Source organism: Centrocercus urophasianus, unplaced genomic scaffold (assembly GCF_019232065.1).
Source record: "Centrocercus urophasianus isolate 14NV4802_14NV808 unplaced genomic scaffold, USGS_Curo_1.0 seq_14, whole genome shotgun sequence".
Lineage (NCBI taxonomy): Eukaryota > Metazoa > Chordata > Aves > Galliformes > Phasianidae > Centrocercus > Centrocercus urophasianus.
In genome coordinates, this window is record NW_024884586.1 from 15,074,290 (window position 1) to 15,086,525 (window position 12,236).

General features: G+C 54.0%; 1 protein-coding gene across 1 annotated transcript in view; it reads right to left on the reverse strand.

Annotated features, from left to right (window-relative positions):
• ALX4 (ALX homeobox 4) overlaps positions 1 to 11,028 on the reverse strand; it is a 23,885-nt gene extending 12,857 nt beyond the window's left edge. The window contains exon 1 of the mRNA XM_042814767.1: positions 10,629 to 11,028. Coding sequence (XP_042670701.1) covers positions 10,629 to 11,028 — 400 coding nt within the window. The remainder of the gene's footprint in view (positions 1 to 10,628) is intronic.
• Positions 11,029 to 12,236: the final 1,208 nt, after the last annotated feature.

Consider the following 12,236-nt stretch of genomic DNA (forward strand, 5'->3'; position numbering starts at 1 on the left):
ACACCCAGCACCCCTCTGACAGATCCTCCTGGGCCAGCAGGCCCCTCCCCTCCTCCCTGAAGAGGCACAAGGTCAGGCTGGACAGGGCTCTGAGCACCCTGATGTAGTTGCGGGTATCCCTGTTCATTGCAGGGAGTTGGGCTAGATGGCCTTTGAAGGGTCCCTTCCAGCTCAGATGAAGTTACGAGCTGTCTATCTCCAGGGATGGGAAGGGATCAACCAGGCGTCCACATATGAACCTACCTTAGAGACTGTTTATTCTACCCCAGGTAGAACTCACTTTTTCCTCTGGAAATACCCAAACCATTCCACTGGGAGATTTTTGCAAGTCTAGGTAGGCCAGACTGGCATGCCAAATGGCCCAAATTCAGGAACTGCTTGTAAGGAGCACGCTATGGTTCCTGGGTAATGGTTGAAGAGGACAGTTGGGATCAGGCTGTGCTTTTCCCTTCTACTTCTCTGAAAGTCATTAAAACAAACAGAACAGACCAAGGACTGGGTTAGTCCTGGTTCTTCTATTGTTCTTCTGTGAAGCACCCAGCTAACCCACTCCTGGGTTCCTAGTACTATGCAAGTTAACCCAGACCTTTTAGGATCAGCACCAGAAGTCCAGGCAGCATACAAGGGGATATCTGTGCCAGCATGAGGAACTTGCAGCCAGAATCAGCATCTCCTCCCAGCACTAGCCAAATCTTCCCCAAGCCTCCAGCCATAGAATACTCCTACTACATTTTTAAGCATCTAACAAACCTGATGAAATACTTTGGCCAAAAAGCATCAGCTTTGCTCCATGTTCTTCATGTCCGTACCCCCAAATACGGTGAAAAATGCATCCCTTAGAAGCCTGGTTGCTATCATAGCCTGTTGTTCCTTTTTAGGTAAGCTTCAGGACATTTTCTGAAGAAATCCATAGCTACCAACAAATATTGTCCGTCAGATTCAATCTCAGGCAAAAGCCCAACAACATCAACAAATAGCAGTGATGTACCCAGAAGTTACAGCTCAATAGGATTTCTCCTCATCTTTAGAAACCTATTTTGAGATACAGCCCTTCCAAGAAACTCATCACATTTCCTGTAGCATTTATCCATTATCTTTCTATGCTTTCCCCAAAACTAGTGTAATGCAATGGAATGGGCAGCAATAACAGCATAGTAGCACAACACTAGGCTGCAACAAGTGAAGATGTGCTCAAATACAACAGCCGTGGTTACAGAAACAAAGGAAAGCCACTGCTTACCTGCAGAAGACCTCAGGTATGCAGGAACCTCCAAGATACTCTTGCCTCCACTACCAACCCTTAAATGGGGTCTGGGAAGGGTGCAGTCATTCAGGGGCATTGCATACACCTGAGCTTCCCTGGGTTGGCCCTGCCTTCCACCAGGTGCTCAATCATTGGTTCGGGCTCTGACTTAGCATTTCTGCTACAACCAGTTATCTCTTGGCCTAAGAGAGAACACAACCTCAAGGGATGCAGTGGTATTGATATCATAGCAAAACCTCAGAACCTCTTATTTTCGGACAGTTTCCGATACAATGAGCTCTCATGAGCACTCATCATTCGGTTTTCAATTTCCCTGTCTCCTATACAATATTTTGTCTTCAAATTCTAAGCTTTCCCAGAGAGGTTCTCCTCAGCTACTCTGAGGAGAATAGACACAACAAAGCAGGCATGTCTGCTGAATGAATCTTTTTTGCATCGCACCCTGCTTTGATACTGGGAGCATTTCTGAGGGCTGTTTGTAGCTCCTTGAACCTCCTCGTAATCCTACATCTACTGGATGAAGCAGAAGAGTTTTCTGTAGATTGTGAAAGAAAGGAGAAATAAGAATACTTTGTATTTCCATGCGATGCCAGGACACGAGTTCACTTCCATACCTGCAGTCAGGTACACTTTGTCTCATGTCAGTGCAGTGTCTGTCCCAATCTGTGTGCAGCAGAAACTCCCCTCTTGCAAGAACTATGTGGTGTTCTGTAACTCTTGTAGGCCTGCAGATGAGACCCTGGCATCTGGGTTGGTGCCCAAGAGGGCTGTGAAGGCTGGGGAAATATCCAGTGCCATGTTGCTCTTCTCTCACACTGGGGATTTCCCCTGGAAGGTCACCATTTACAAAGATGCCCTCAGTTTTCTCAGAAACAGTGTGGCCCGCCACGCATTTCCTGCTCTGTTAGTCTCTTGAGCACACACAGGTGCTGGGGAACCCGTGCCACAGTTTGCTATGCACTTGTCCCAGCACGAAAGCCATTTTCACCTCCACAGATCCACTGTGAAAACCAAAATGAATGCAGTACAGCAAATCCCAGATATTATCTATTAATGGCAAGGCACAAGCATCCTTTGATTAACATAATTTGCACAGTGAAGTTTTTGCTGGCCTTTCTTCCTTTGGAGAAAGAGCTGGCTGGTAGCTCAAAGAGACAGCTCAGGGACCTGCCCACAGAAGCAAGCATTACAAACATTGCCCAAACCTCTTTCTTTCACACGAGCAATGTCTTTAGGCATTGAAAGGCTCAGTGATCAGACACCACCCTCAGCACTCTGCACTCTGAGCATTGCTGGGATCTCTGTTGGAGCACACAGGCTCAGTCTCCCGCTGGAATTTCTCCTCCACCCATGAATTGCTCCATTTTGTGTTGCCCCATTGTCTCCCGCTGTCTAGTTTGGGTTAACAACTGCAGAACCTGAACAAGCATCTGCAATGCCCATACATTACACACACGCAGCAGTCCCTCTCTTGCTACAGCAGATTGGGTTCCTGCATGGACCTCCCTCTCAAGTGGACCACTGCCAAATGCAGGCAAATTGGATATACTATCAAGAACACCACTTTTTGCCACCAAGGCCAAGGAAAAGGGGATTTTTCATAGAATCAGCCACAAATGTACCCCTCCTAAAAGGAAATTAAAAGAGGGTTGGTCTGAACACAAACTTAATATCCGGCCCTGGGCACCACAAAGCCTTGCTGCAGCCTCAGCCTTAACTTAAAAGCAGCATCACCCAGCTCAGTATGCACAGCTCCAGGTGCCCCTGCTTCCTGAGCGGAGTTTAGGCCTTTCAGTAGATTTTACGAGGCTCTGTCCTGACTAGCTATATATTTACAACAAGCCTCCCCATATTTCCACTCCCTACCAGAGCCACACTTAACCCAGCCGCTGCACTCATGTTTGATGTTGCAGCCAATCCTCCCATTGCTCTCTATCCTGCAAAAGTCCTTCTAATAGTTTGAAGTGGTATGAACTGGATGAAAATACTCTTCTCCCCAGCATAGGACATTGTATGACTTAAAGAAACCAGCTTCCCTCTCTTCCAGTAGCAGCTTTCTGACTCCTGCTGAAGGGCTGAAATGCAATATTTAGCTGCCATAAATCCCACAGCTTCACAGAGTGTTTCTGGCCTCCTTCTTCTCCACAATCTGCCTAAATGTCTAGCAATTGGTCCACCGGCTATTTATCTTGGAAGTCCTCACTGGCATCTGGAGACGTGGGGAGCACAAAATGTCTGCAGGTCTTTTGCCAATGTAGGTGGGTCTCCTCTTCCTCTTGCCTTCTAGCATTTGGCTGTGTCCTGTCTAGCTCAGGCTGATATCTGGCTCCAATCTGCTTACAAAAGTTCAGAGCAAATCTTGATAAGCCAGGTTATGTCTATAACTGAGTGCTTCTCAGCTCTCAGGTATGGGTCCTTGCCACAGCTGTGCTCCTGACTCCACTCCAGGATGAGGTCTGGGCATGCACCATCAGAGGAGAGGCTGGAACAGAACCACTCAGTGCTCTACGAGGGCTTGCAGCCTTCTGACCCAGACATTGGCACGCGGGCTGGGCTGCAGCCCACACCTGCTCAGTGCTCAGCCTCATGCTCTCCTTGTGGATCAGTGCTTCCATGCCAGGCTCCATCCAGCTGGAGAATAGACATGTGATAACCTCCTACAGAGTCCTTTTGCCAGTGGCATTGCTGGGGCTGGAAATCCCTGATGTTTCCCTGTGTTACAGAACACACATGCTGGAAATGGACGATCCTATGGGTGACCAACCCCTACATGACAGCCCAGCAGCACTGGGCCAGCAGCCAATACCAGCACGCCGGTATCTTGGTGATCCTTCAGTTTGTAGTTTGAGATAGTTTCCCATTCCTTCAGAAGCCCTTGCTGTGGCTGAGGCTGAACAGCACTTTCCTCTTTCTTCTGTCCCATTAAAACCTCCCCCCTTCCCCAAGTTCCACATCACCTCGAAAACTGGAGTCCTGCAGCCGGGCCCACGGGTCTCCCTGCACACTGTCCCTGCAGAACATCATTCTCACATTGTCTTCAACCACTGCTGGGAAATCTCCCAACATTGCCCTTCACTCACTGAAGTTTACAGCTTTGTTTTGTTTTTATTCTTGTTTGGATTCCTTTCCCTTCCTATTGCTTCTGACTAGCTCGGCTTTCAGTACGCACCTTCGTTACCTGATCCTTCTTGCACCAGAATAATATGCAGCTCCCTGTTTCCCCCTTAGGAAAAAAAGCCCTACCCTGATACCAGCCTTAGCAGTCTCAGCTGAAGCAGTCAGCAGCATCTGAGGGCCTGTGGAGGCTGCTTTTGTGCAGGGAGAAACCGGTGAGACCTGAGGTACTTCTTCAGTGCAGTGGTGTTTGCACGCAAAGCCCTGTCTGTCTCCTTAAATGCAAGAGGAATGAACAGGAGTCATTTCTAGGCTTGATATTACAAGAGCCTGTTATTTTCCCCAGATAGAAGCCTGCCCAAAGTGTTCTGTCTTCTCAGTTTCCTCATTTTCCATTGAATAACCAGCCTTGTCTTGCTTTGACTCCTCAAATTTGGTTTTGGTTGTGATCCCTCTGCCCTACATGCACGCACATATCTCACCACCAGAACTGTGTGGAGGATTTGCATGAGCTTTCTCATTACACTGCTGTACCTCCTCATCTCAAGGCCCCCACAGCCCTCTGTGGCTCTGCTTGGCGTGGTGGCTCTCACTGCTGCGTCCCTCCCTCCTACAGCAACATCCCTGCTCACAGACTTTTACCAAACAAAGGCAGATGCTGTCTTCAAGGTAGCGTGACATTTTCACACCACCTCAGCGTACAGCACGCCTATCATTGACTGAAAAAGCTTGCCCTTCCAACTCTGGTACCTGCTAAAGCGCTTGCCTCACACCTAATGAATACAGATCTTGCTAATAAGGAACATACCTAGAAATGGTACCGATTCCACCAAACAGATAAACATTGACAGGGTAAAACCTTAATTCACATTTTCCCCCAAAAAGTAATTATCAGATTCAACAGGCATTTAAACCACTGAGCTAAGTCTTTAGCAAATAAAGCTAGACCACAGTTTATGACATATCAGCTTGTCATAGTCAGACCCTGCAGGGACCCAAGTGCAGCAGCTACTGACTGCTGAATCACAGCTATCCCCAATGGAGAGATGAAGAATTTGACGCTGGTGGGTTTGTGTTCTCTATAAAATCAGTCCCAGGCCACCTTCTGCACAGAGCTGTCTGCCACCACACACCACTCCTCCAAATTTTCCCAGCTCCCCCTTCCCTGCCTCCTTTCTTCTGTCTCTGATCCCTTCTCCTTCCATCTCTCTTCAACAGAAAAGTGCCCCTAAAACACTACGCTGACCAGAAGTTCTCTTTCACACTGTACCTGTAGCAGTGACAGTCAAAATGCAAAGGCTGTGTGTGAGCACGAACAAAAGCACAGCCCAGCAGAGTCAGTGTGTGTAATAATGCTGATCTGCCTGAACTCACGCAGAAAATAAAGAGGAGGTTGTCCATTTCATATATGTTAGCTTTCCTCTTTTACTTAAGAACTTTTACTTGAGAAGCTGGGGTAGCAGACAGACACAAAACAGCTGTGAATTTGTCAACTGTAAATAAACTGTAAATTACATTTTATTCATATGAACTCTTCCTATCCACCCCTCTGTAAATGATTCTCAAATCACAGCATCCTCTATGAGCTGTGTCACAGCTCAGTCTTCTCCTCATCTTGAGTTGCCTCTTTTCCTTTTGGAGGCATATCACTATGCCTCCAAAATATGTAAGACCTTTAATTTCCAAACGGATTAATAGTTACATCAGAATTTCTTCTCTTTTCTTTTTTTTTTCCTTTTTTTTTTTTTTTTGTTCCCCCTCCAGGGGCATAGGAGAAATGCCTTAGAAACACATTGCTCTTGGGGCAGGGATTTCTCAGCTTTTTCTGAAAAGCAGTGACCAACCCATCGCTTGTTGAGCTGCCCAAGCTGAGCCCATTCATGTAGGTTGGCAGGCTGAGCTTCTGCTCTGTGCTGAGGCACCCAGACACATGAGAACACACCGACTGCTACAACTGCTTGCACCAGACAAGGGCCTGGCTCAGGAAAGCCAAGCTCACCCCCTCCAAAATCAAACCCAGGGACCTCTTCCTGCTGAGTTTTCGCAGTAACTCCACCAATCCTTCCCCAGCTGCGGGAAAGTCCTGCTGCTGGAGCTGGGCCTGAGGAAGACTGCACTGATGCCACTGCGTGGTGGCAGCCTGGCCTTGCACGAGCTGTTCGTGCATCCTGAACCTCAGTTCTTCCAGCTGAAAAATGGGATGAGAAGTTACTTGCTGCCCAAAGCGCACCGTGCTTCTTACCTGAGAATTATACAGCTGCTGAAAGACTCTGAACAGATTCAGCTGGGCTGAAGGGCTGTGGCTGGAGATGTCCTCCAGCGCAGAGCTTGGCTGCGAGCCTCCCAGACACCACCTCTCTTACAAGGGAAACTCATCACGATTCTGAATACAGGGCTTGGAAGGGGGATAAATCTTCAAGATCTGAAGGACTGAAGACTGCTCATCAGCTCCCCTTAAACCCGCTCCGGGTTTTGACTTGGGAGGTTAGAAACCACAGCCAGGGAACTCTCTTGATTCACAACTTGTTTGGAGCAATCACCCAGAAAGCAGCCAGTGAATCACTGCAGCCGGTTAGTCATGCAACCGCACCAAGAGCGCACTCAAAGGGAGCACAAAATAAACAGCCTGCAGCCCCAGATAACACACAAGCAGCTCCTTTGCGCTATCTGGCATCAGCATATATTGTTAATAACACATCAAAACCTTAGGAAAAGACGCACGCAGTAAGCATCTCCAAATCTCTCTCCCCATCGGTATTTTTCCCGTCTTGTTTCAAAACAATTCAGACAAGGACTAGTCGAAGTCTTTTTTTCTCTCTCTCCGCACCCGTCCCGTCTCCGGTAAGGTTACAACCGTGCGCAGCAGCAGCGCGGGGCCAAAGCGGAGCTAAACCCGCTCGGCAGCGGACAAATGGAAAACAAACAGCGCTCCCGTGAAAACAGACCTTCCCGGGGGGAGCTCCTCTCCGCTGACGCACGAGCGGTATAAACAACCCGGGCCGGGATCTTTACCGAGGTCTCCACAGCCAGCTCTCTGACCGAGCCACGCGAAGCGCGCCGCAGCGGTGACCGAGTCCTTCCGAGGGCGATAGACGAGCGGGGCCCTACCTTGGCGTGCCGCTGGCCGAGGGGGTCCCGCAGCTCCCGCGGAGGAGACCCCGCACCGCCGAGCGCCTCGGCCTGACTCCCGGCGGGAGCTCCCTCCTCTCCCTGAGCGGCGGATTTGTTGATCCTATTGCGGGGAGGAGAGCGCCGGCGCGGCCGCTCGCCCTTCTCCTCCCCGGGGTTCCGTCCTCCTTCCTCCGTCCCCGCTCCGCTGGCGCCGCGCCGCGCGTCCCGACGGCATCCCTTTATAGCGGGGGGCCGGGGCAGCACCTCCCCACCCCTCCCGGCCCCCGGGGTGCGGGCAGCTCCCCCTCTCCCCGCCCGCCTCCCTTCGGCCGCGGGGCAGAAGCCGGGACGGGGGCGGCGGCGCACCCCGAACCCCGCGGTACCGTACGCCCTGCGCGCACCGGAGCGGGCGGTGGTCCGACGGAACCAGGCTCGGGGCGGGGGCGCGGCATCGCCCCGCTTGGGGCCGGCGAAGGGAGCACCGGGAGAGCGGTGCCACCGCGGTAGCGGAGGCGGGCACCGGGCACGACGTGTCCCGGAGGCGGGGGGCCTGCCGTGTGCACCGGGGGGAGGAGTGGAGGAGAAAAACATTAGAAGTGTCAATTAAAATAATAGCAACAGTAATAAAGTGCGCAGCGGACAAATAATTCCTACGGCACTCGCTTTCTGCTAACAACAACGCGTTCCAGACTGCGCTTTTTGCCGCTCTCTAAAGACAAGAAATGCTCGTTATGTGCTTAACCCCGCACTTACAGATTTCCTCAGCACGAAGAAGGCCGTTTCCTCTCTCTGCCTCCCGCGGGTACACGTCCCCATCATATTCCCATCATATTCCACCGCCCGAAGCTTTTTTTCCAGCCCGTACTTCCGCACGCGTTGCCGTGTACGGGTATAGACGCACATAAGTTCAGGACACACAACTCCGGTCCCGCACTGTAGAAATAGCAGCTCAATCACCGCGGCGCATCAATCATCTGAGAACCGCGATATGTGTCCCGCTCCGGGGCTTTATTGAAGATTTCTCTTTAATTGCCAGTGCCGCTCCGCAGGCCGACCCGCAGCCCCCCGTTAGGGCGGTGCCAGCTGGAGCCGAGAGCGGCCGTCCGCAGCGGGGGGAGCCCCGCGGAGCACCCCGAGAACCGCCGCTCGCTTCCTGCGCCGATGTGCGGCCGCTGCCCTCCCTGCCTATATTTATCCGTACAATGCAATGGAAGGGATTCGATCTGGAAATAGACGCCGGGAGCTATAAAGGGCAGGCGGGGGCTTTTTATAGCTCGGAACGTGTTTATTAAGGAATTAAAATTAAAGAAGAAATCCCCCGGCTGGTTTGAGAGGCTCGAATGGGCATCGGCCAACGAGTACAACAAGTACAATTGCTGGGAGGAGCAGGCTGAGAGCACCGCCGGGGAGAGGCTCCGTTTTCCACGGCCTCGTGCTTTTCTCGCTGTGTTATTATATATATGCGTACATATATATATTTATTTTATTTTATTTTGAGTGGAGTTATTTTAATAGAGAACCGAGCCCCAGTGGGCGGCTCGGAGAGCCGGACAAGCGCCGGAGCAGCCGCGGGGCCTCGGCCTATCCCGGCCATCCCTAGCGAACCGCCGCCGCTCCGACGTCCTCTGCGATCCGCGGGAGCAGAGCGGCCGCCTCCGCCTCCGCCCCGAGGGTCCCGGCGCGGTGCGCGCCCGGCGGAGCTCAGCCCGCTGCCGCCATCGCTGCTTTCGCTCCGAGGAAGCCGAACGCGGCTACTATTAACGAGACGCCCTCCTAAATCGTTAGCCCTCGTTATTAGTGTTGCTGTTAATTATCCTCGAGGAGCCATGTGGCTCCTATTACAGCCCCACCGATCCCGATCGCACCGCACTGCGCTCGGGGCCGCGCCGGGCCATCAGCTCCCGACCCGGGGCTCCATCCGAAATCCCCTTAGAGACGTATCGGGGCCGCCCGCTAGTGTGACGGCGGGGGCAGATTCGGGCTGCTCTGCCCTGGGCTGCAAAACGCCCTCGCGAGCTGAGCTGGTGCCCGGGGCTTTTTCAGCCTACGGAAACAAGAGAGCCGGTTAGTGGCGGGGAGGCACCGGCCTTCCCCCGCGCCCCGCTTTGCCCCTCCGCGGATGAGGAATGGCCACCCGCCGGTCTCGGCCCATTCCCACGGGAAGGCGTGCAGCCCCAAAATGGGGTGACGGGAGCGGCCCCGGCTGGCACCGGGGAGCGGGTCTTGGCGCAGGGTAAATAACGGGGGAGCAGCTGAGAGGGGAGCTGTGCCCGGGGCCATGGGGCGAGGGATGCGGGGATCCCTTCAGCTTTACTCAGGGTGAATGGGGCCGGGGAGGTCCGTCTGCGCGCTCGTACACCTGCACAGAGGGAAAGGAAGGTGCGTGGGGGAGAAAGAGAAAGCAAAGAGGGTACAGACGCCGCCGTTGATGTGGCGGCGGGAGACGGGAAAGCGGGAGCTGGAATCTCTGAATTCCTCTCAATACTACCGTTCCCCCACCTCTCCCCGCTGCCCTCCCTGTGCTCCCAGCGCACCCGACAGGGTCTGTCCGTGTCACCGTCCCTGTGCCTGCCCTGCAGGGTCACGGCGGGCGCACCTGGACAGGGGCACCGCAGCCCCGCTCTGCCCGCAGCGCACCGAGAGACCAGGGGAGAAGTTCATTTCCACCTTCCCTTCTTCTGAAAAAATAGAGGGTCGCGGATTTGATTTCATTTTATTCCTATTTTTTTCTTTCGTATTTTTCCGCTCCCCTACCTCCCGGGCACAGCTCGCCCTCTCCGGAGAGCCCTCGGGACAAGCGCGAGGAGCAGCCCCAGGGCTCCGGCCGGCTCACGGCGCGTCGGGCAGCAGCGTGGGGGGAGAGGGACGGGGCGGCGGCGTGGGCAGAGCGCGGAGACATTCGCCCCACATTCTGTCCCAGCGCAGCCATCCCTCGGTGGCATTCGGCAAGGAGCAGCTCTCCGCACTGCTTTTCTCTTCCATTTACCAGAATTTCCTCGAGCCTCTGCCTCTTCCCGCCCCTGCGCTCGCCGCAAAACCACGGCAAAACGAGGCGAGGGGTCGCCGCGGCCGCCCCCGGAGCCCCCCCGGCCCCGGGAGCCCTTCTTCGGCCCGGCCCCATCGCGCGGCCCGCACTCACCGTAACAGGAGACCTGCAAGGCTCCGTTGTGGCTGCCGCTCTCCTGCAGCTTGAGATTGCTCTCCGGTGGGGTCTTGCAGGGGCCGCGCTGCATATAGAGGTGCGGCGGCTGCTGCTGGGGCTGCGGGTATTTGCTAAAGGCGGGCGGGGGCGCGGCGGGGCCCGGCGCCTGCCCGCTGCCGTCCAGGGACGGGCATTCCTGCGGGCTGTAGCGGCTCCGGCACTTCGCGCCGCTGTCACCGAAGCTCTGTCCTTTGGCGGCCAGGAAAGCGGGGCCGAACTTGTCACTCGCTTGAAATGCCCTAAAAGGCGAGGAGCCGTCTGCGCCCTGGGAGGCTGCGTTGTAGTAGGAATCCATGGCAGCCGGATCACAATAAGAAACACAAGTATCAGCATTCATTCCTAAAATTAAAAGGCCCGAGTGTCCTTAATGCGCTTGGAGGGGCACCAGGAGCCTCTCTTTCTCCCCCTCCCGCATACGCGCACACCCACAGCGGGGCCGGGAGCTGTAAGAGGGCTCAGCCGCAGCCGCCCGGCCCCGATCCGATCTCAGAGGGTCTCTGCCTCCCTCTATCCCTCCCTCTCTCCCACACTCTCTCTCCCTCCGAACTCTCCGCCGCCCAAAGAGGCTCTTCTCGTCGCTTTCCCCCCCACGCACAGGAAAAAAAAAAAAAAAAAAAAAAAAAGGAGGAAAAAAAAAAAAAAAAAAGAGACCTCTCCCCCAATTAATATGGAGATGATGACAGTGGAGGGGAGGGGGCCCGGGTAGGGGTGTGCGTGGATGCGAATGGGGGTGTGGAGGCAGAGGGGGGTGGGGGTCGTATCTTTCTCATTAGAAAAAATAAAGCTATTTATATTTAAAAAATAGAAAACGAAGCAGATGAGCACATGGCATTAACGCGGTTCGGGACAGGCACGGGGATGCGCGGGGCTTCGCGCTGCTGCCACGCTCCATTTGTTCCTACCCTGGGCCGAGCGGGCAGCTGAGGAACCCCCAACCCTAACCCACGCCCCCCCCCTACCCCCTTGGGCTCCTTACAGCAGGTCCCCGCGGGCCTCTGGGCCTCCTCCAGCCCCTTTAACCCCTTCCATGCTCTCCTGGAGCCTTTCCGTCTCCTGGCAGCGGGTACCCAGCCGTGGTTTTTTACCTCCGGACATCCGCGCTCTCTCCAGGTGTAACTAACTTGGGGGGGGGGGGGGGGGGGAAGCGGGGGGCAGGGAGGGGCTGCAACGGGGCCTCCGAGAGCACAGAATAGGCTTTGGGACGGTCAGACGTGAACTTGCAAAGGAGTGGAGTCTGGAAGGGGCCTTACTGCTCCGAGAGGTCAATGGCGGCCCAAAAGGGGCTTACAAATAAATCAGTGCGCACCTTCCGCCCCCCCCCCCCCCCCCCCAGCAGCCAAAGCGATGCCCCCTCCCCCGGGTACCTCTCGCTGCCCCTCGCACGTCCCCTCGCCCTCGCCCTGCCTTCCTCCCGGCCCCACATCTGGTTCCTATTGCCCACTTACCTTGAAGTTCTCGGTAATAAAGATATTACGCAAACTGCATCCACAGTTCTTCAGTCAAAAAAAAAAAAAAAAAAAAAGAAAAAAAAGGAAAAAAAAAAGG